Consider the following 21,008-nt stretch of genomic DNA (forward strand, 5'->3'; position numbering starts at 1 on the left):
TGCAAACCTAACTGTGGACTGAGTTACAACAGTGTCATAAAATCTAAGAATTAAGTATGTCACTACAAGCACTTTCAGACGAACATAGCTACATCAACTAGACAGGAAAAACAGAATTAGTCTTTAATATAAAGTAATACAAACAGGTTTGAATTTTTTCAGTTACAAGAGTGTCTCAGCTATAAATCTGTGGCTATGATAGGTGACCACATCCTCAAAAGGCAACAATAGCTCTTTAAAGCCTTTTGCCTTCAAAATCTTATCTCCTGTTACCTTAGTAGTTTAAAACTTAAGTAAACATTTCTAACGTCAGCTGTCATTCCCAGAGCTTGTGTGATTCTCAACTTCAAAATAAGAAACAAAGGGAGTGACTTGGGCTTTCCTGGGTTTTGTTGTTGCTGCTACACTTGGGATCTATACACTGCAAATACACATTTAAACACACAAGTGTTTAAAAAAACACTTGATTTTTGTTTCGGGATTTTGTTTTTAACGTTGCAAAGATCAACTCCGCCGCATTTTAGCGAAAGCCGTTTTTACCGAAATACGGTAACTTTCCGCAAAAAGGAGCGGGGACGCCTCTCACGCTGCTTGCCAGGCTCCGCTTCCCGGAGGGTGGCACAAAGGGCCGGGAGGAGGCGGGGGAGGGAGGGAGCCCACGTTTGCCTCTGACCATGGCTCCGTGGAGGGGAGCCGGCAAGGCCCCGCCGCGTCGGGCCGAGCTCTCGCAGACCTCACCAGCGGGCTGCGCAGGGGCAGGGCCAAAGCCCCGGCAGCCCCCTCAGGCCCCTCCACGGGGCTGGGGCGGACGGGACACTCACCTCGCAGGGCCGCCCCCGGGATGCCGGCGCTGCTCCCGGCCGGCGGGGCGCGGCCGCCGCGGGGCTCCCGGAGCGGCTCCCTCAGGCGAGCGGCGGCTCCCCGGAGACGCGGCCTCACCGGCAGTCTCCACGGCAACCTCCTCCGAACCCCCGGAGCCCCGCGCACCAATAAAGAGGTTGCTCATTGGCCGAGCAGCCGTTCCTTGGACAGCCAATCGGAACGCTGGGAACAGGGAGGCGGGGAGGGGAGGGGCGGGGCGGCGGCTAGAGCTGGGCCTGAGAGGGAGCGAGGCCTCTTCTTGCGTGGGGTGTGTGTGCAAAAGCTTAAATAAATTCCGGATACCCTTTCCAATGGGTTTGGAAATCATCCCGAAATTCCTAATTTTCCCTAAAACTTGCCGTGGTGCTAGCTGGAGGCGGGAACATGCTTTTATGCCCCTGGGAGGTGGGGGAGGTGTTTCTGTGTGGTGGGGCCAGGATGGTGTGAGGCAGCGACCCAAGCCAAGCAATAACTGCGACAGCTCCTGGTGGAAATAATTTTCTTTAAATGTAAGGTGATCATACTGCAGCGAGTCTTAAAGAAAAGGTGTGCCATCTGCAGCCCTACGCAAGTCCTCCTGGTGCAGGCGCTGTGTCAGGACAGCCTGTGAGCAGACGCAGACCGACAAAGGCACGCTCGGGCCTTGCTCCATTTGTGGGATATAACCACATGTTTAAAGCCACCTCTTGTTACAACGGGTCACATCACACTGATGAAGTTAAGCTTGTGCTCAATCGTTTCACCAAGTCAGCATTTAGCACTATAAGGAAGAGTCCTCTTCATCCCGAATGCATGAACTCTGGGGTCCTGTTTGTGGGTGAAAATAATGCCCATCTTTCCGTCATGACAAACTAAGAACAGGGTTGTTGTGAACAGCAGTGTCACACTGTTGTGCTTGGAGAAAACTTTGAAAGCTATCGTGATTCTGTAATACTTTTCTGTCAGTAGTGTCCTTCAGCATGCTCGGGGCCTCACTGGTCCTCTCTTGTGTAAATACACAGAAAGATTATCCTCACTTCAAAGCTTTGAAGCTAGGAAATGGTTACAGTATGTTCAAAATCGGGTGGTTAGCCTTGAATTTGCAAACATTCCTCCTACACAGAGTTCTCAAACAAACCAACAGAGGCCATTTCTGGGAGCAGAAATATTAGTCAACCTTAGGAGGTTGAGCAGAAACATTAGTCAACCTTAGGAGGTTAAGTCTGGAAAGTTACAGGGTCAGTACAGTGGTAAAAAGATCTACCATGCCTGGGAGATATTAAATCCAGATGTCAGGCAGGCTCCATCCCCTGGAAGAGGGACAATCTGCACGTAGCATTCAAGGGAAAGTGATTTATAACATTATTGCTGAGCCATAGATAAGGGTGGTATATCTGATTTTCTCCAACTAGGAAACATAAGCAACAGAGATGTGAGAAAATGTTTCCTGCTTCTGTTGGTTTCTGTGTGCGTGCTGTTGGGTGGGTTTCAGGGGCCTGCGTAACCCCTTTGCAGGGTATCCTTCTTGAGCCCTAGCATATTGCATAAACCTACTCTTAACATTAGCTCAGTGGAGGAAAAATAGGCCATCTCTTCAGATCAACAAGAACATAGAAAGTATATTCAGCACCAGCAGTTTACGAAGGAAAACAGCCAGCCGCAAGCTCATAGGACTCTCAGAATCTCATTCTGTGCTGACAGACCCCAGCACCTAAAAAGTATCAATTGGCTCAGACCAAGGCACAAACAATTCATAACCAAATGATCCTTTGATTAATATTTTAATTGCTCTTATTAAAAAAGCTCAAAGGCCATGAACCATAAAATTCTCAAGATGGTCCTTGACCCACCACTTTCACCGTGATTTTGCATTCTTCTAGGACATTTTGTCAGATAACCCCAGAATGCAGACACAACATAGAAACAGGTGGGAAAGTCACCCTGAGGACCCATTTTATTCAGACATCTTTGCATGGCATACTCTTTTCTAAGGTTTCACTCTCCTTCCTTACCTCTTCCTGCTCAGCTCTGCAATGCTGGCAAGGTTGCTCCCAAGCAAGAGCCCACACAGGGAGCAAGCCGAGGGCGAGAGGAAGGCGCAGAGCCTGTAGCAGTGCCCAGCAGTGGCCAACACGGCCCAAAAAAGGAGAGCTGGGGCACAGGGCAGAGCAGGGTTTCTCTAAAGGAAACAAAGGCTTTGGCAAGAGTTTATGCTTGTTCCTTCACGAGGTAGAAGGACCTCCAGGAGATGAGCCATCTGCAGATAGGAATTAAAGCGACATTATTTTCTGCATTTCACAGTATTCACCTTCAAGTTGGCCAAGCCCTTTTGCAAAGCCAGGACTGTCCACCCTCTTCCCTGCAACAGAGTATTCCTGAGTTACAGCTGTGTCTCAGACTGGGTTCACCTACCCATTCATTACCTGAGTTTCAAAAACTTTCAGTTGAAGAGACCTCCTGAGAAAGTGCAGAGACCCGGGCAGCCATGATACCTGTCTCCAAGCACTGAGAGCTAAAAACCCCAACGTTGTAAGCCAATAAACTGACATTTATCAAAAGGAGCTTTGATACATTTTATTAACCAGATAAGGTGCAGCCCCCCCCTAGCCTGATACACAAATTTGTGTTTGGTATTATAGTCCTGACAGATTTTGCAAACATAAATGATGTTTATTATGCATAGAGAACAACCAACTTCAAATGGTAATTAGAAGGAATATTTTCAACTATCTTGAGACCTCAAGTCATGAACAAATAAAACTCCAACCAGAATGACAAAGGAGTGCAGAAGCACCCTTCAGCCTTGCGTTCCCATGGACCTCCATGTCCCAAGGGCACGCTCGCAGATCCTCCGAGCTCTGTGTGGGACCTGACCAAATCACAAAGGGGAAAGGAAACTGATAAATGTTTTCATTATCAGTGGAAGGCAGCGATAACATCATACATACAAAGTACCATGCTTTTGTTTTAATAAAATGCCATGTGTATTCCAGTTACAAAGTGAGGGAGCATATGGGGCCTAAAAACCCAAAACACTTCCCCACAGGGACAGTGAGCTGAAAACACCATCCACAGAACACAGCAAGATGCTGTATCACCCCAAAACTCCCTGTAACAGCAGGGTGAGGAAAAGTATTTTGAACAACTAGGTGAATGACAGGCATTAATGCTAGCAGTAGCAGAACCTTCAAAATATTTTCCTGTGGGACAGTGCAATTCTTCACAAGCAACTCCCTCCTCTACACGCTGCCATCGGCACACAAACATTCAGCCGTGCAAATCTTGCGGACAAACCAAACTTTGAAGGAGCAGCCACCAGGGGTGGCAATGGTAGAGCACACAGCACAAGATCTGACATGAGCCTTAAATAAACAATTATACAAATGCATAAACTTCCCTTCCAATAATCATATACCTTTCCAGAAAGGGCTTTTGGGGAGCCTGAAAAGAGAAGAATTTGACTCCCAGGTCTTCTTAGCCAGCCTGGGACCCGTCTGCTGCCACAGAGAAACAGAAAGAAGGATCTCTCTGCCTTGCAAAGTATGAGGAAATCTGGATGAACCCAAGAACCTCCCTGGTCCTCAATAAAGCTAAATGTCTTCTGGAACTAAACTTTTTGCTGCTACAAGAGAGCTTTTTCTAGGCCCACATATGGCATCACCAGACTGCAATGGCTTAGCCAGAGGCACCAGGAGAGCCTTTAGACTATGAGACAGGCTTGAGACAAAGACCTTGAACTAGTTTAGTAAAATCAGTACAGCTGATTGCCCCACTCTTGAGCTTTGTGTGCATGGGATGCAAAGACAAAAGTGAATCGTACAGGTGAAGGTGCAGAGCTACACAGATTTGATCATAAGAAGGAACAAGTAGATAGATGGAGCTGATCATCTCTGGGTTGTCTTCATCATTGCTTTGTTCCAACTGGCCGCTCAAGGGATCACAGGAACGTCATGACTGTTCTGTTCTTGCCGATCTGCCACGGCTCCAGTGGGTAAAAGCGGATGACAATCCTTTTTGGGTATAAGAGCAAAAATTAAATGGACGGGAAACATTATTTTACGATTAAATACTATCCCTGCCCAGTTTGCAACAAGGTAGAAAATCTGCACTAAGCTCTCGCTGGCTCACACCTCATGGTGTTAATTTAACAGAAGCAAAAATAAGCTGTGTACGGGCAGGGTACTAACAGGTGCCAGACTTCAGCCACACAAACTGAAAAGCAGACTGAATTTCAACACTGTTTATATGAGATATTTGCCATTTCAGAAGGACCCATGCAGCTCATAATCTTGTCGAGTATTTACCCTGACAGCACCCAAGAGACAGGGAAATGCTATTACCCTCCTTGGGGAGATGGGGAAGAGGGGCAGAGAGGGACATGGCTTAGCTTAACGAACAGCCTTGTTCTGGCATTCGGCATGGCGACCCCACTGCGAAGCTCTACCAATTCCCACTGGGGTTTGCACCAATTACACCAACTGGAACTACTCATCTTCAGAGAACAGGATGAGTGCAAACCAGTCCATGGTTTTATCTGGACCTAAACCACGTGTCTGGGATTCAGCATCCAAGAGCACTTAATGTTTGCCATCTAGTCTTGGATCGATATTACACCCTAATCTCACGGAGGACCTGGAAACCTCCATCATCACCGTCATCACTTTGAACATCCTCCTGTACTTCTGTTTGCTGTGTGTCATGTATTCACACACCACATAAACCTGGCAGAAGAGGTGCTCTCCCTCTCCCTGCCCCCCGGGGCAGGCAGGGCGTCCTCGCCCCTCAGGGCGAAGGAGGCGCCGAGGCAGGGCCCGCGGGCCGGGCCGGGCCGCACTCACCGCTCGGGGCCGAGGCCCAGCTGCGCCGTCAGGAAGTCGAAGAAGCGGGCGCTGTGCCGCTGGTTCTGCTCCGCCGAGCCCACCACGCCGATGGAGGAGACGAGCAGCTGGGCGCAGGGCTCGGCCGAGCCCGCCAGCACCATGGGCAGCCCGCTCCGCACCGTCACGTTCACCCGCTGCCGGCACAGGCACCGTCAGTCGCCGCCGCCCCGGCCCCGCCGCCGCCGCCCCCGCCCCGCCGCCGCCGCCCCCGCCCCCGCCCCCGGCCCCGCCGCCCCGGCCCCGCGCTCACCTCCGCCGGCTTGCCCAGGATGTCGGCGGCGGCGGCGCACAGCTCCTGGGCCAGCCCCGGCGGCAGCCGGCCGGCCGGCAGGCTGGTCTCCAGCTCCAGGAACGGCATGGCGCCGCGGCCCAGCGCAGCGCAGCCCCGCACCGCCTCCGCCCGCCCGGCCCGGCCCGGCCCCCGCTCCGCCCCCCGAGCGGCCCGGGCAGCTCAGCCCCGGCGGGGGCGGGGGCGGGAGCCCGCAGCTGGGGGCTGGCACCATCCACGCAGCTCCCGGGACTGCCCGCAGCAACACGGTGAGCACCTTGCCCTCCCCCTGTGCAGGCCCCACGCAGGGCTGTGGCTTTTCTCTGTTTTACCACAACTGCATCAAGTGGCTTTCAGGCCTTGTGCTTTCTACGATGTGCATTGCTGGGATATCTATTAGAGACTGTGAGAGCAAAAAAATCACATCTCACTGACGCATGGGTAAAAGGAGTTTTGTGATGGTCCTTACTGCCGGTGGGGAGACGTTTCTGGTCAGCGCAACGGACACCTCCGTGCCTGTCTGCGCAGGGAGGGTTAAGAATGGAAGAGCAGTGATTTCTCGGAACAACCAGCACTACAAGAAATTAAAAGGCAAGCAGAGAGGTTTATTTTTTTTATCCAATATATACAATTACCGAACTAGCTTCTGCAATCAGGACTTTGAGCTCCAAAGTTGACAGAAGTGACCTCGGCAGGCTGGCTCACAGGGACAGTCTAATCTACAGATCAAAGGTGTCTAACCTACAGATCAGAGGTTTCTCAGAAGCTGAGCTACTGTCCAGTGAGGGTTACGTGTGCTCATTTACAGCAAAAGGTTATGAACTAGCTAGATTAAAAGGTCATCTTGTTTAAGGCAGAGCACTGTTGTGAAAATCGGCCCTGTATAATGTGACTTTTTGGTTTTCTACAGTTCTAGATAATCCTAATGAAAAATTATGGTTGCTCATTTTTTTGCTGGGGGAATTGCTTGGCCTTCACTGCTGCTAATGAAGACAATACTGGCGCGAGGAGCAGTGTGTATAAACCAGCAAGCAATAAGGCTGGAAAAAGATTTCTAAGAGAGAGATTGTGAAGAGAGAGACCCAACCGGAGAGGGGATGGGGCACAGCAGGCTGGCAGGGGGTGGCTGCTTGCGGTTGTAAGTGGCAATACAAATGCTCCTTTCAAATCCAGGAAAGCAGCAGAAGAAATAACCCAGGAAAAATGCTAGATTCCAGGGTAAATTTACAGAAAGATATAATCTTGTAAATAGAAGAGATTGTCCCAAGTTTGTCACCAAAACAAAGGCAGTGGGGGTATTCAGCCACCTTGCAAACCCTGGGTGCAAGGCCACCACTGCCTGATTTCTGGGAGTCATTGCCTCCAGGTAAGATGCCATTTAGGATCCATTTTTCTATTTCTCTCTCATTCCTTCAAATACTAACAATCACTTCCAATTCCAAGGCTAAAAAACCCCACATGACAAGAAACGAGCATATCAGAAAGGCCTCCAAAAGGAAACGGGAAGATTCAAATATCAGATGTCAGCAATTACAACAGGACATGGGGCTGTCACAAACATCTTTAATGATATGCATTGTCCTTCACTCTCAATGGTTCACCATGTGAATGGCAGATTGTTCACGGCCTCCCAGAGTTTTTAAACTAAAGACATTTGTTTTATTGTTTCTGTCTTGGAGCAGGCAATTAAAATGCTTGTAGGTGGATCAACATACAACGAAGAGAGGACAGCACAGCAGCAAGTACTCTCAAACATGGTCAGCCTTTGGAAAATCATGGTAGTTGTTTTCCCTCCTGCAGACATTTGCACGTGTCATCATCCACTTAGCAATTCCACTCGCAAAATTATAAAAATAATCAACCACTTCCCATTTAAAATTTAACTCCGTTATAGCCAATATTCTGTGAATAAAACATCAATAAAAACGTGTTATTCAGCTACTGTTTGGGAAGAAAGAAAGGAAGGGTGGGAATAAATGTGTGCCTGTTTCCAGTATTTTTGGTTCATGAAAAGAGAGGGCCTTCAGTCAGGTCTCTTGTCTTTATAGAGAACATAATCACAAAACAAAATTTCCTGCTAATGCAAGCTGAAGTATACAATGGAAATCTCTTTCCAGACAAGGAATTTAAAGATCTCCCTAGGCTCTGGACTAAATCAGTAGTATCTAGAACTGAAACCTTAGTGAAAAACATCACCAGAACACATCAGGTTTTATAGAACTTACCAGCAGAAACGTCACTAGCCAAGACATGGTAGTACTGGAAAGAAAAGAAGCTGATTAGCAAGAGAAGCCATTCCTGAATCATTTACTCATTTTGTCTTGTTCCTTACAGGAAGGCTTCTTGGGCAAGGATTTCAGGGTAAGGTTCAAGGGCAACAACTACTTATGAATGGAAATATGCAGAGATATATATTCCACCAGTTTCTGCATCCTTTACAATTTGCTGTTTTCAGCTGAAGAAACTAGAAATGGTTGGATTCTCTCAGTTTTACCTCATAAATTGTGCTGCAGTACAAAAGGGTTTTGTATTTGAGCTAGAGCTAACAAGAAATAAACACAGCCAAGAAAAAGAGCCCAAAAGCTCCAAAACAACTCTCTGCCCTTTTATTGTGATGCATATGTTGCTCAATGCCACAAACCCTCTCTTATTACTTCAGCTACACAGGGTCACTTACTTGGTGAACTTCCATCCAAAACAGTCTCAGAAGAGCACGTCTAGATTTATTCCCCCTGTGCATTTTCTAGGAGAAATGTGGATTGCTATTACAGTATTACTGCAGAAAAAAACAATTTGATTGCTGTCATATTTCAAGAAATCACCGTGAATGCATTCTTTCAGTGTATTCCCTATATAATATCAACAGAGTACTTTAGGTAGGCAGTTATTCGAAGGCTGTGGCCACCCTCAGCTTTTTGAAGTTGCTTGGTCTTTACTGCACGAATCTCCAAGAACAGCCCCTGCCACATGTGTACTGGCAGACCGAGCACCAACGAAACCCAGGCTTCCAGAAATGAAGAGTAGTGATTCAACTGGAGAATTACAAAGATTCACAGTTGTAGATGAATACGAAGAAACCTTTCACAGGAACCTAAAGGTAAATAGAAGAAGTGTGGAATGTACACGGACAGCCAAGCAAGATGCCTCAGCAATAAGAAACTTTAAAACAACAAAAAAAAAAATTCAGTGTCTTTTTTCACTTTTGTGACTGCCTGTAGTTTTGTGCTGTACTTGTCTGTGCAGACACGTGCTGGGAAGGTGAGGATCAGGCACACTTTGCAGTGCTTGCCACTTGAGAAGGAGCTGCAAATGTTAAAAACATGTGAAAACAATGCTCATCCTATACAGTTCTCTAATGTTCCCAGTTTGCAGGCTGGTTCAAATTCTGTCAGGAAATACCGTTTGTGTCTCTACCATCTCTGAGAAGACTGACAGTGAAATAAAACCCAGATGCACATGTTAAGTGACCTGTAGGGCCTCAGCCTTTTGTATAAATTTAATGTTTCAGGTCTTAAGCCTTCCCCAGCTTCCACCCCCAAAGATACAGGAAAAGCCTGGCAGGGGGGAAACACTCTGCAATTTCTGTGTTAGAATTACAGTGCTCTTTCCAGTTACATGTAGAACTGGAGGTCAGAGAAGAAGTTAAAAAAAAAAAGGGCAGGAAAAATGGTAAGATAGGTTAATTCATTTCAACATCTTCATCAACATAGGTGCCAGATGCTCTTTCAGCTGTGGATCAATTTGAATGTTGCTCAGTTCTTTGATATTGAGGATCATCTCATGGGCTTGGAAGAAAAGCTCCTTCCCCACAGCATCCTCCACCCGCCTGCGCCACTCCATCAGCCTTGGTCTGTCTTCAAAGATGTCGCAACCAACTCCAACAGGCTGCAGAAAGGGGGAGAGAGAGACAGTGAGGCATTGGGCAGTCACTTCTTCACCAAGACAACAGGCACCAAAAGTGTACCTGCAGGTACAGGTAGAGGAAAAAAATGAAGAAGAGCTCATAGAGGAGCACTAGGACGGAAGGAAATCTCCTCTGGTCAGGTGTATCTATCTGGGGGAAACAGAAGCTAGCCTGTATTTTAAAGGGCATTTACAAGTCAATTCCTGAGTGCCAGAACAGCTGTTATGAGCAGCAGAGATGACTACCACTTATTGTGAGTGATTTTCAGCGACAGCATTGAAGACGTGGTCGGGTGACATCTCCAGGGACAACTGCACAGTCTGCAGTATGGAGTGCTATATTATATAGCAAAACCACAGCACAAAATGCTAAGTGTTTAATTGAACTGATGTCTTAGTTGACATTATCTACCCTCCTTCTACTTTCTGCCTGTGCCACTCTCTGGAACACAATGCTGTAGAGAAGCAGAACTGCTAATTTGCAGTCTCTGGGATACCGAACTGGAAGAAAGAATCCCTTCTGGGTTGCAGGATCCAGGCCCTGATGGTCTGGCAGAAAACAACCAGTTTGTAACAGACTTAATTTGATTGCCTCTGTCTGAGATTCAGTCTTGCATCTTCCAGACGTGGCATGGTCAAGTACCATCTGAAGAAGAATATTCTTGTATGATAAAAATATCCCTGTATCATTTTCTTATTTCATCAGACCTGCCTGCTATTGCTTCTCACTTTTATATATTACCTCCTTCTCTGGAGGTTAAAAGTAAAGTCACGATAAAGGATGAAGGAGAAGAAGAAGTATTGGTAGAGACGAGAAACAAAAGAGATCTGTTGCAGCCAGCTTTTTTTTTTGGTTAACTGGTTTTCTGAACCCACTCCCATATTCTCCTCATTGTCTTAGGCCAGTTCTGTTGAGATATGCCCTCACTTCTCTTTCTAGTGAAGTGTTACCACATGCTGCACCCCTCCCTGCCCAGCAGCATCTGTTTTCCCTTGTGCTGAGACTTCCTTACCAGACTCCAGCACTCACTTGCATCAGCTCCACAATGGCCACAAGATCCGCCAGAGAGATCTCGCTCCCGATGATAAAAGCCTTGTCCTGCAGAAACCTCTCCTCAAATTGCTTCAGGGAAGTGGACAGCCCCTCCATAACCTCCTGGAGCTTCTCGGAGGGCAGTGGCTGCCCTGTGAAGAGGGGAATCAGCACCTGAGGAGAGAAGGGACTTAAGAGTACAGTCGGCCATCTTCTCATGGATCTGGCGGTAGTCATTTAAGTTACACCCCATGAACTACTCATAGTCGTCAGTGATCCTGCAGCAAAACTGCAGGAGGGAATGATGCTAGAGCTTCATGGACTGCTGCAGTTCCAAGCAGCTCATGGACAGAGAGCACACAAGCAGTCCTAAGCAGCTGATCTGCCGTGACAGTAACCTCCAGCTAATGGGCAGCAACGTGCAGAACGAAGCCAAGGATTCAGCTCGTTTTGTGCCTGGCAGCTGTGCCCTCCCACTCCACCTTGGTGGGTTACAAAAGAAAAATAGGCAACAGCTCCAGGGAAGACAAACCTCTGCCATAGTCACCCCTGCTATGTCCTCTGTTTCAACAGCCTGCCAAGACGTGTCAGCAGGCTGCCTGCCCAGCAGCCACCCCTGCTATCCACCCTGTTGTGTCCTGTTGTGTAAGCGGTGCTGGAGGCAGGCAGACAGGCAGGCAGCTGTCTGTCCTGCAGGGCGATGGAAAGGAGGGCATGGTGGTGGCTGTGGCAGGGAGCCTAGGAGGGACTGGAATGCATCAGCACCGGCTGGAGAGGTGGGAAATGGCTTCCTCTGCATGACAGCAGCCAGCGAGGCTGGGAGTGGGTAAGCACCATTTTTATACCAGCCTTTCTGTGGCCTCCCAAGCATAATTTTTTTAACCACTAGAAATTTTTCCAGAGCAATCATGTAAGTGCGGTCCTTGTCTCCACCGACGTGCTGGCACAGGAGGTAGTTGGCTTTCTGTGAGATTTTTCACGATTCACAGAAGTGTACGCAGCGTCGGAGCTCACTGTGTTTCACAACTATGCTGCCTCCACCTACCACAGCTAAGGAAATACAGTTTATTTAGAGAAGCAAAATTAAAGATACAGATTTCCATCGGTGGGAGTGGACCGAATTTCTACTTACTGCTAGTATATTCAACTATTCAAGTTGGGATTGCTTAATCCAAGCCAGGATTTTTGCCAAATACATGTGGAATCTATTTCATCAGAAAATTCATGGCCAGTTCTTTTCCTAAGTGGTTCTAATTATGCATGATGGGATCTCCGGGTATAATCACTCGAAACAGCATCTTCTTCCTTTTCTATATCTCATGGCAGTCTATCTTCTCCCATGTCTAGCTAATATGCCTTCTGTTACATGGTGGCTTTCCCTATATGTTTCCCTATTTTCAATTATTCTGAGGCACTTTTCTGTATCTGGGTTATCTAATCAGCAGCAGCAATTAGTTGGATTTCTTTCCCTTGGAGCACTGCAATAACAGCCTGCAGAGACTGGAAGAAACTGCTTCTCGTACAAATCTGACTCATATTTGAATTGCTTCTCTGTGCTCTCTAGCCAAAACATCAAATGTCAATAAATCAAAAAGCTAAATGAGTCCTGATACATTTTGTTAGGCACAAACAAGGGCAAACTTTACACAGGAAGAGTGAAGTTCTTATCTGTTTACTGGCAATCCTGATTTCACCTGAAATTCCATACCACAGCTGTACTTGCAGGGCTGTATTTGTACCTGGGCCTCTCTAAGGACAGTTGCATTAACTATCTGGTAGTTGGCTGGGAATAGGCGTCCAGCAGAATCTTCTGATACTACATGATCTTCTGCCTCAGGGTGATTTTGTTAATTTTGCCTAAATGTAAATTGATCTGACCACACCGAATAAAGAAATTCTGCCATTCTCTCTGTGTCTCTATTCTGTCTATCCCCGAGCCCATTTCAGAGAAGTACCCAAGTGTGCTGGAAGCAGAAGGCTCCTTCTGGATTTCCACCCTGATGGGGCTGCAGGGACTTGTATGAAGAATGCAAGCCTCTCTGCTTCCAGCAACAAAGCACATGCTCGCCAAAGAAGCAAAACTTCTGCCTGTGTGCACGCTTTGCACAGCTGTGCAGTGAGGGGGAGGTTCTTGGAGGCAATATCCAATCTGTTATATATTCGTTCACAAATCCAGGCAATGGAAGTCTGTTGGGCTTTGAGACCTTCTGTACCAGACCTACTTTAAGGAAAAAAACAAAATGACCAAAGCTGCTTTTGCCAGATCCTGATGTTGAGCAATTGGGAACAGCTCCCTCTCTGACAGCTCCTCTCAGCTAGGAATGGCCTAAGTTTGTTATTTCAGTGTGACAAACTCTCTCCAAATTGGGGCTGTTCAAATGCTCAGCATTCTGCCAGGAAAGCATCACTTTACTCACATTTTAATATTCAATCTCCTTACCTTGATCCACATGGTCTTAGGAGCATTAGCCCGGATGTTCGCATGATGCCACGAGAGGTATTCATCTACCTGCGCCCGTTTTTGTATGTCTGATGGGTACCAGTGGTCGGGAGTGTTGTACTTTCGAGTCAGATACAGCAGAATGGCAGTGCTGCTCAGACATTAACAAGAGACAAGAAAGGGGTCAGGGAGTTATGATAGAGAATGCTTTCACCTAAGCTCTCTCTCCTGCCCCTTCTGAACTTGCTGCTTCCACTAAAAAGCATTCAGATACAGATTTCCGATGGAGTCTAGGAACCATATATAGGCATCTAATTCATGTTGACATCAGAGATGGCACTGAATCACCTGAGTTCCCATGAAACCTGCTAGAAAATCCCAGTGCTGTTATATGGTGCAGAGTACTGCTGGACAGTACTGGGGTAAACAAACAATAAACCTCCATAATCATCTATCAGCAATGTTAACCCCACTTGTTCCTTGACTGTTCTGACCCATCTCTCTGACACCTGTGCAGGTTTATGCGCTTGTGTACTAAATGAAACTCTCTAATGGGTTATGTTGCCTTTTCATCAGATCTATCTCTAGCCTGCAGCTTCCACTGAAGTCAGTGGAAGTCCCAGCAAAGACAGCCTACAGAATCTTTTTGTGTTTGTCCAGATGTTTATACTTTCACTAATTGGCAGGAGAAGTCAGATGGAAAAATATCTTAGTCATCTGCAACAATATGTAGGCTGTTACTACAAAAAGAGATGCCACAGAAAATTCTGTGCTGATAAAACGGAAAAAAATGCAGGCCCTCCTACGACACTGATACTACTATAGTTCAATTATTTCAGTATTATGACACCATTAACCAGTCTCCGTATTAATCTTATAATGTGAAACCTAAATTTTATCTCTGTAGATGTTCACTTGGCCTTTACGACTAATTCAGATAAACAGAATTTTTTCCTAGGGTGAAAGGGATTTTTATAAGCTTTAAACATTCCTCAGAAATGTTTATAATCCCATTTTGAGGTAAGTGCATTCAGGGTAAGATCAAGAAATTAAGTCAGCTGAGTTGTTTACATTCTGCAGGGTAATTCAAACAGAAAATGGAAACAGAGCAAATGAGGTTATACTATTAAAAATAGCCAACATGTTCATGAATTCTGTGATCCTTAATCATTCAGCAGAAATGACATCTCCTAAATGCTGCACAGATTACTGGTACCCAAGGAAGTCTAAGGACTGAGCTCTTACCATTCTGCTAGGGTGAAGTCTCCATCCTTTAGTGCTGGTACTTTCTTCAAGAGGCTGACTTTGCCAGCTCCTTCACTATTTGATGGCCCTAAGAACATGAACAGACAAGTCAGAGGTTAGAAGTGTATCTGCCAGTGAATGATAAATGAAATACCTGTAGCCAACTGGACAATCAGTGAACTGTGTAAGGTTTTCCCTAGATGGTCATATTTCACAATTAAAAGGTAATGAAATTGAAGACGCAGTGTAAAAGCTATCTGCAGAGGACAGTCAGCTCAGGCTCGGCACATGGCATGGAGCAGTTCACATGTCTATACAGGAATTCCATTGCTTGGCTCTGGTACCAGTAACATTTGCAAAACTTACTCAAAAATCACTTCATAGGAGGCATTTAGATACCATGCTGAAGGTGCTGGTATTGAAAACGCTATTGCGGGTAACAAGGTACAGCTAACTGACTTGAGAGCAGTCTGTCCTATGGCTTTAGAGACAGTGGGGAAAAAAACAGAAGTTAGGATGAAGACAACTGAGCAACTAAAAAATACTTAATATTTTCCAAGGAAGCAGGGTCTGGAAAAAAGACCCTGCTTCCTAAGGAGGGCAGATGGTTGCTACTCCTGCTCCTGTTCCCACAGGCAACACCACAACAAAGTAATTTTCCTGCAGTTTGTAAATGTGGCTGACTCTAGCTAGGATGCAGTCATGATGGAAAGCAACTGAAAAGCCTTGTGCCCACAGAGATCACTGCAGTGGCTAATTAATCAAAGAGAACCCGGCTGGCTTATAGACACAGGGAGCAAAATCTTTTTCACGTTTGTTTGTCTCTGAAGAGCAGAGGGAATTGAGCATTTACAAAGAAAGCAAATGCTGTCAACAGAGCTGATCCCTCGGCAGACATGCAGCTGAGCATGTTTCCAGAGTTTTTGCTGGGACGGGAAAACCATGAATGTCAGCAATACAACAGTAGATGCATGAAATAATTCATTCTGCCACAGTGGATATTCACTAGGGGCAGGGAAGCTCACACACCTCTACCCTGCATTACTCCGGGCTCTGCATGTCAACCTACCTCTGTCAGGAAAATGCAGGAGGAAGACACCGTCCCATAAAAGAGTTTAAACTCCATAGTCCCTTGGAGTTCGGAGGCATTTACAGCTGACTATCTAATCAGGTTTTCAGTTTCCCACTGCAGGCACTGGACTTGCCAGTCAGCAGTTAAATGCCAGGGAATTGTACAAAAGTCCAGGAACATCTACGTAAGAAAAGGCGTGAGGAGTTTGTTTGCTTTGCTTGTTTTAAGTGCTCTCTATAAGGAAACATGGCATTCCAGGGTGCAAATCCTGATCAAATCAGCATGACCAGCAGGAGGTCTTGTACAAAAATCCCTTTGTTAAAAAAAAAATAAAGCCCATTAACTAACAGACAGTGATCTACATCCCCAAGAACTACTTGCCCCCCATTCGGGAGGCAGTGGCAGTGTCTGCTTTCCTGGACAAAAGTGCAGCAGGAAATAGTCTCCAAGAAATAAAACCAGCCTTTGGACTATCGAGTTTATTTGCAGTTGGCTTTGGGAAAGGGCAGGAGAAAGGAGGGTTGCTGCCTTGCAAACTACAGACTACTTTTCCAATATTGCTTTCACATAATGAGACAAATCAAGCAGAGCAAACATTACCACCCTCTTCTCCTTTCTAGCTGACTGGCCTCTACCTTGTTTCTTCTCTGAGAAGTGCTTTTTTAAATTCTGGCATAAGTAGCTTCATGGGAGACTAAGGTTCACATCCATCTGCTGTCTGAGGGGATTCAAACCCACGTCTCCCATCTCTCTGGGAAATGTCTCTGGCTACCCGCAGTGACGGTGGCCTCCAGCTTAGTTGGGTAAGAGGTTCTACATGCACAGCAGAACCAGAAGAAAGGGCTTCTTAAGAATAAGAGCCAGACAGAAAGTACAAGTTAAGCCTAATAATTGAGAAACTTGAATATAAAAAAAAAAAAAATCCCCCAAAATCAAGCCAGCAGGCAAAGTACAAGGACAAGGTGCCTTATGCCCATGTTTTATATCATAAAAACAGTGAGGTAAATTTGTGTAAATCGACTGTCATGCAAGGAGTTGCTCTGGGAAGGTGCTTGGTCCTGTGCTTTTAGAAGGGCTCCAAAGGCCAGTGGTCATCACATGCCCAGCTCTGGTGAGATCTGCAGAGTTCAGGTGGTCTTTAGAAAAATGCAGCAGAAAGTTGTAAGTCAATAATGCTTACAACTAATGAGCAGTCAATTCTCAGACCTAGCTGTCTGGTTGTTCTGCTGTCTATCTTTATTACCCAAGGTAGCGGGCAACTGAGAAGGAACGATATGAAAAGCAGTGGGTGAGAGCAGCCTGAATCCCATTTTAGCCTGCTTTCATCGTGTAGCAGTCCTAGCAGGAATACTGAACACATTAGTCCCCTGATGGGACTACCATGTCATTACAGCAGGTTGGACAGTAGGTCAGTGTCTGCTACGCAGACTGCACCGCAGCCCAGAGATGGCACCTCGTTTGCTTTGGCTCGTACAGGGTCTTTGCATACAGACATAAAAGACCTGTGCCGAGACTCTGCCACTGAGCTGCACACTAGTAAAAGCCTTGGTGTGAACACTAACTCCAGGTTGCTTCATTAGGACCGACTGCTTATTGTATTAAAATAGAGACCAATATTTGTATTTGCCATTTAGCAGAGTTTAAGCTTGTGCCTCTCTTCCAGCAAGCAGAGCTAGCCTTTTTGTTTAGTGGTATTAGGTGGCCCATCTTTATCATTCCTGTGATGTTGAGTTGACTTATGGTGCTGTTTAACATCAGTTGCATCTGGTGTAATTAGTTCTTGATGTTCCTCAAGGATATATACACACACACTGTGTGTATTGCTGGGCTTTGAGGAATAACTTTAATAAGCAGAGTACACACTGTCAAAAAGCAGGGCAGGCTGCACACAGAAGGAATTCTTAAGCATAAGTCTTCATGCAGGGAAGGAGATTTACTGGTGGGTAAGAAGAGCAGTGGACAAGATTTTACAGAAGTAGAAAGGAAAAAAAAATCAGCCTATTTGCCAATCATGTCCCTGCCTAATCATCTCCTCAGCCAAGGATTTCTAAGTACTATGCTTTGCCTTAGGCAAAAAAGTAACAATTTACTAGGAAAATGCAATATGTAAATGGACACTAGTCATCCAACACAGCTGGACAAGTCTGAACAGCTGAGTGTTTCTGCTAAGTACACTGCTCCCAGAGCACTCCTCGGCTGTCACTGTGACTAATTTGCTAGAAATGGCTGGAGGAACATTCCTTGGGGATCCACAAAAATAGATGCAGCACAGCTATGAGACCTCTCTGGGAATAAGAGCTGCATGGTCAAGCCATTGTATTCAGGCCCCTCGGCAGAGCATGTATTTAAAGTCGCTCAGGTTACTGGAGGAGCTAGTCCTTCCCTCCCAATGGGCCAAGCAGAGCTTCCAGGGGCTGGGAGCAGATCCAGCTCTGGAGTGCGAGTCTGGGCAGGCTTGACCTGTTTCACCCTCCCCAGGCAGGATGGGACCCTGTCTTGAGAGGACACCAGGGTGAGAACACAGATAAGCCTCCTCTGAGCTCTGCATCCCTCTCATAAATAGGTGATCTCCCGCTTCCACTAGCTCCAGCATTTTGCTAGCTTCCAGGGTTCAAGTGTTTCCTCCGTCGGCTGAGATTGAGCCTCCCCAGACATGAGCTGATGTTGCCTCAGCAGGAGGGGACCCTCCACCGATCTGACACCTCCACTGATCTGGAACGGCCCGAACTGAAGTTCCCTATGGGAACACTCCAAACCGGCTCAATAGCTCCTCAATGCCCAGAGAAGCAGCAGCTCAGGACAGGCGAGGGAAAGGGGGCGGTGGGATGCTGTTCAGAGAGCCCAGCTGGAGGGGCGATGGCCGGGCAGAAGGACGCGCCCCTGCTCCTCTGTCGGGGAGGCGAAGGGGCTCCTCTGGGGCCGCGAGAGCAAACCCCCCCCGCGGGCTGCGCGGCCCGGGCCCGGAGCGATGGGCCCGGAGCGATGGGCCCGTCCGCCCAAAGGTCGCGGCGGGGCCCAGCGCGGCGCTCGGCCCTGCCAGCGCCCGGGGGCTCAGCCCGGCCCCGGCCGCCCCCGCCCGCGGATCGCCTTACAGCGCCGGGCGCTGCCAGCGCCCCGGAGCGCGGCCTGTCCCCTCCCTGCCCGCGGGGCCGCCGCCAGGCACCCAGCGCCGCCCGGGAACGGGCCCGGCCTGACAGGACGGACGCCCGGCGGGGGCCGGTGCCCGCTGCGGGGGGACCCTCGTCTCGTCTCGTCTCGTCTCGTCTCGTCTCCCCTCACCTGCGCGGGGTTGCTCCGCGCCGCTCCCCGCCGCCGGCTTCTTCCCCAGCACCGAGTCTGCCAAGAGCCAAGAGAGGGGCGCTGAGCCCGCGGCCCCCGGCGGGCTGCGGCCCGCCCCGGCCCCGCCGCCCGCCACCGCCTCCGGGGCAGCTCGGCGGCGGCGGCGGGCGGGCGGGCGGCCGTGCCCGTCCCACCTTTGAAGAGCTCCACGTGCTTGAACTCGAAGGGGATGTTGTTGCTCCGGGCGAAGATGTAGATGGAGCGGCAGGGCTGCGAGAGCAGGTCCAGGTACAGCTCCAGCCCCATCCTGCTGCCGCCGCCCGGCCCGGCCCGGCCCGACCCGGCTCGCGGGGAGGCTGCCGCGGCTCTGCCGCCGGCCGCCCGGAGCCGCCCCGCATGGGCAGGCGGGGGCCGAGCCGTGCGCGGGCGGGCGGCGCCTTCCCCCGGGCTGCGCCGGGCGGGGGACGCGCCCTCGGCGGGCGGCGGCGCGGAGGGGAGGCGGCGGTGGGGGCGCGGAGCGGGGCTCCGGCCTCCCCGGGTGCGAGGGGCAGGCGGGGGCCGTGGGGGTAGCGGGGGCTGCGCCTTGGGGGGTGCTTGGGGCAAAAGTCTCCTGCGGGGCGAGGACGGGAAAATGCCGGAGGACCCCAGGAGAGCCTTCCCTGCGGGGGCAGCGAGGCACGGCCGGAGTCCGGAGGGGACAGGGTGCTCCGTCCCACAGGGTTAGGCAGCCCTGGCCACGCTAGGGCTGGCACTGTGCCTATAGGCCAGCTTCAGGAAAAGAAGGTAACATACCAGTAATGGTAAACTGCGAGTAATGGTAAATTACCAGCCTCAAAAGAGAGGTTGGTATAGGTGCTTAGGGCACTGAGGGAGCAGGAGCTGTCGTTCCCCTCTGCAGCCTTGGCTGATGCCGCAGGGGCTCGGGAGCCTGCTCTCACCCGCAGCATCCCACCACGGCTCTCACAAGGGAAATGCTTGTTTTCATAACATGGTCCTGCAGGGATGTGTCACGCTGCAAACGGAGCCCTTGCGCGACATCTCTAAGCCGGCGTTAATCTCGCACTACTAGATTTCAGTGTGATTTTCAGTTCAGAAGATAATTCTTTGGTCAGGTAGTCTCTGCCCAGCACTGCGAGGTGACGCCTGAATGGCAGCAAAGCATGGAGGACTTCTCTGTGGGCATTACCTCTGCATATTCACAGTCAGGTGGCTTTCCCCTCTCCCTGGTATTTGTCATTTCAGATTTCCATGCAAGCAGAGGAGAACTAAAGAAGCTCAGACTGAATTCAAGCCCTTGCACAGAGCCTGCAGTGTTTCACAGCTGTGTAATTTGGGGACGGTGACATGCTGGTTGAGTACAGGGACTTCTGGGACTCTGGAAGATAGAGCGGCTGAACCACTCAGAGCAAAGTCACCCCCAGTCAAACCCACCTCAGCTCAGCTGACACCTTTTTATCAGTGCTGTGCCAGAGAGCTGGTACGTCACGCACAAATCCTCAGAAAGAGCCACAGGAACCTCAGGGAGAGGGAACTGGAGGATCAGTTGTTCTTTTACTTGTGTAAAGGATCATTACAAAGGGTGATGAAAAGGTTTGGATACTGAGCTGGGAGCTCGTTCACTGGATAAATTACCAACGGGAACACTTTCAGGTGCTTCCTTTTATACCACTTTGCCAAGACTTCTGCTCTGAGAACTTAGGAAAGGGGATTGCTGTTAGACTGGTCAGTCTACCAGAGTCTGGTGAACAAGCTGCATCTCAACTTGAAGTATTGAATTCACTGCACCACACACCTATTTTCAGAATCACTGTTTAGATTTAGAAACTGCACGATAAGATATTTTTCAGTTTCTTGCCTAGAATAGGGAGAGGGGCTGTGTACGCACACACGTCAGCTCCGCTGCAGTACAGCTCAGCCTCTAGAGCACCTGCACGCAGCACCAACATGCTGGAGATGAAGGCTCTTGGAGTATTGTGGCAGGTGCTTGAGCTCATGTCAAACTCCTTCAGTGCAAAGAAATCTTAAATGTTAAGGGAGCAGGGAAAAGG

The 21,008-nt window shown here is 48.6% G+C and overlaps 3 protein-coding genes across 4 annotated transcripts in view; all 3 read right to left on the bottom strand.

Moving 5' to 3' along the window:
- Positions 1 to 988, bottom strand: part of CABIN1 (calcineurin binding protein 1) — a 121,992-nt gene extending 121,004 nt beyond the window's left edge. The window contains exon 1 of the mRNA XM_075515822.1: positions 822 to 988. The gene's annotated coding sequence lies outside the window, so the exon portion shown is untranslated. The remainder of the gene's footprint in view (positions 1 to 821) is intronic.
- Positions 989 to 2,605: 1,617 nt separating this feature from the next.
- Positions 2,606 to 6,139, bottom strand: DDT (D-dopachrome tautomerase). Of its 2 annotated transcripts, XR_012777710.1 has the most exons (4): positions 5,971 to 6,139; positions 5,679 to 5,854; positions 4,256 to 4,850; positions 2,606 to 3,097 (listed from the first exon to the last, which is right to left on the bottom strand). XR_012777710.1 is itself a non-coding variant. In XM_075515876.1 (3 exons), the coding sequence occupies exons 1-3, from the start codon at positions 6,076 to 6,078 to the stop codon at positions 4,778 to 4,780; spliced, it is 357 nt and encodes a 118-aa protein (XP_075371991.1). In that variant the 5' UTR covers positions 6,079 to 6,139; the 3' UTR covers positions 3,400 to 4,777. The 2 variants fall into 2 exon arrangements, 1 of the variants encoding a protein (XP_075371991.1); XM_075515876.1 differs by lacking the exon at positions 2,606 to 3,097 and having other exon boundaries at positions 3,400 to 4,850.
- Positions 6,140 to 8,572: 2,433 nt separating this feature from the next.
- Positions 8,573 to 19,317, bottom strand: LOC142416387 (glutathione S-transferase theta-1). The gene is made up of 6 exons (XM_075515875.1): positions 19,155 to 19,317; positions 18,961 to 19,017; positions 14,610 to 14,697; positions 13,365 to 13,515; positions 10,922 to 11,098; positions 8,573 to 9,873 (listed from the first exon to the last, which is right to left on the bottom strand). The coding sequence occupies exons 1-6, from the start codon at positions 19,264 to 19,266 to the stop codon at positions 9,673 to 9,675; spliced, it is 786 nt and encodes a 261-aa protein (XP_075371990.1). The 5' UTR covers positions 19,267 to 19,317; the 3' UTR covers positions 8,573 to 9,672.
- Between the last annotated feature and the right edge of the window lie 1,691 nt (positions 19,318 to 21,008).

The sequence above is a fragment of the Mycteria americana genome, chromosome 13 (assembly GCF_035582795.1).
Source record: "Mycteria americana isolate JAX WOST 10 ecotype Jacksonville Zoo and Gardens chromosome 13, USCA_MyAme_1.0, whole genome shotgun sequence".
Classification (NCBI taxonomy): Eukaryota; Metazoa; Chordata; class Aves; order Ciconiiformes; family Ciconiidae; genus Mycteria; species Mycteria americana.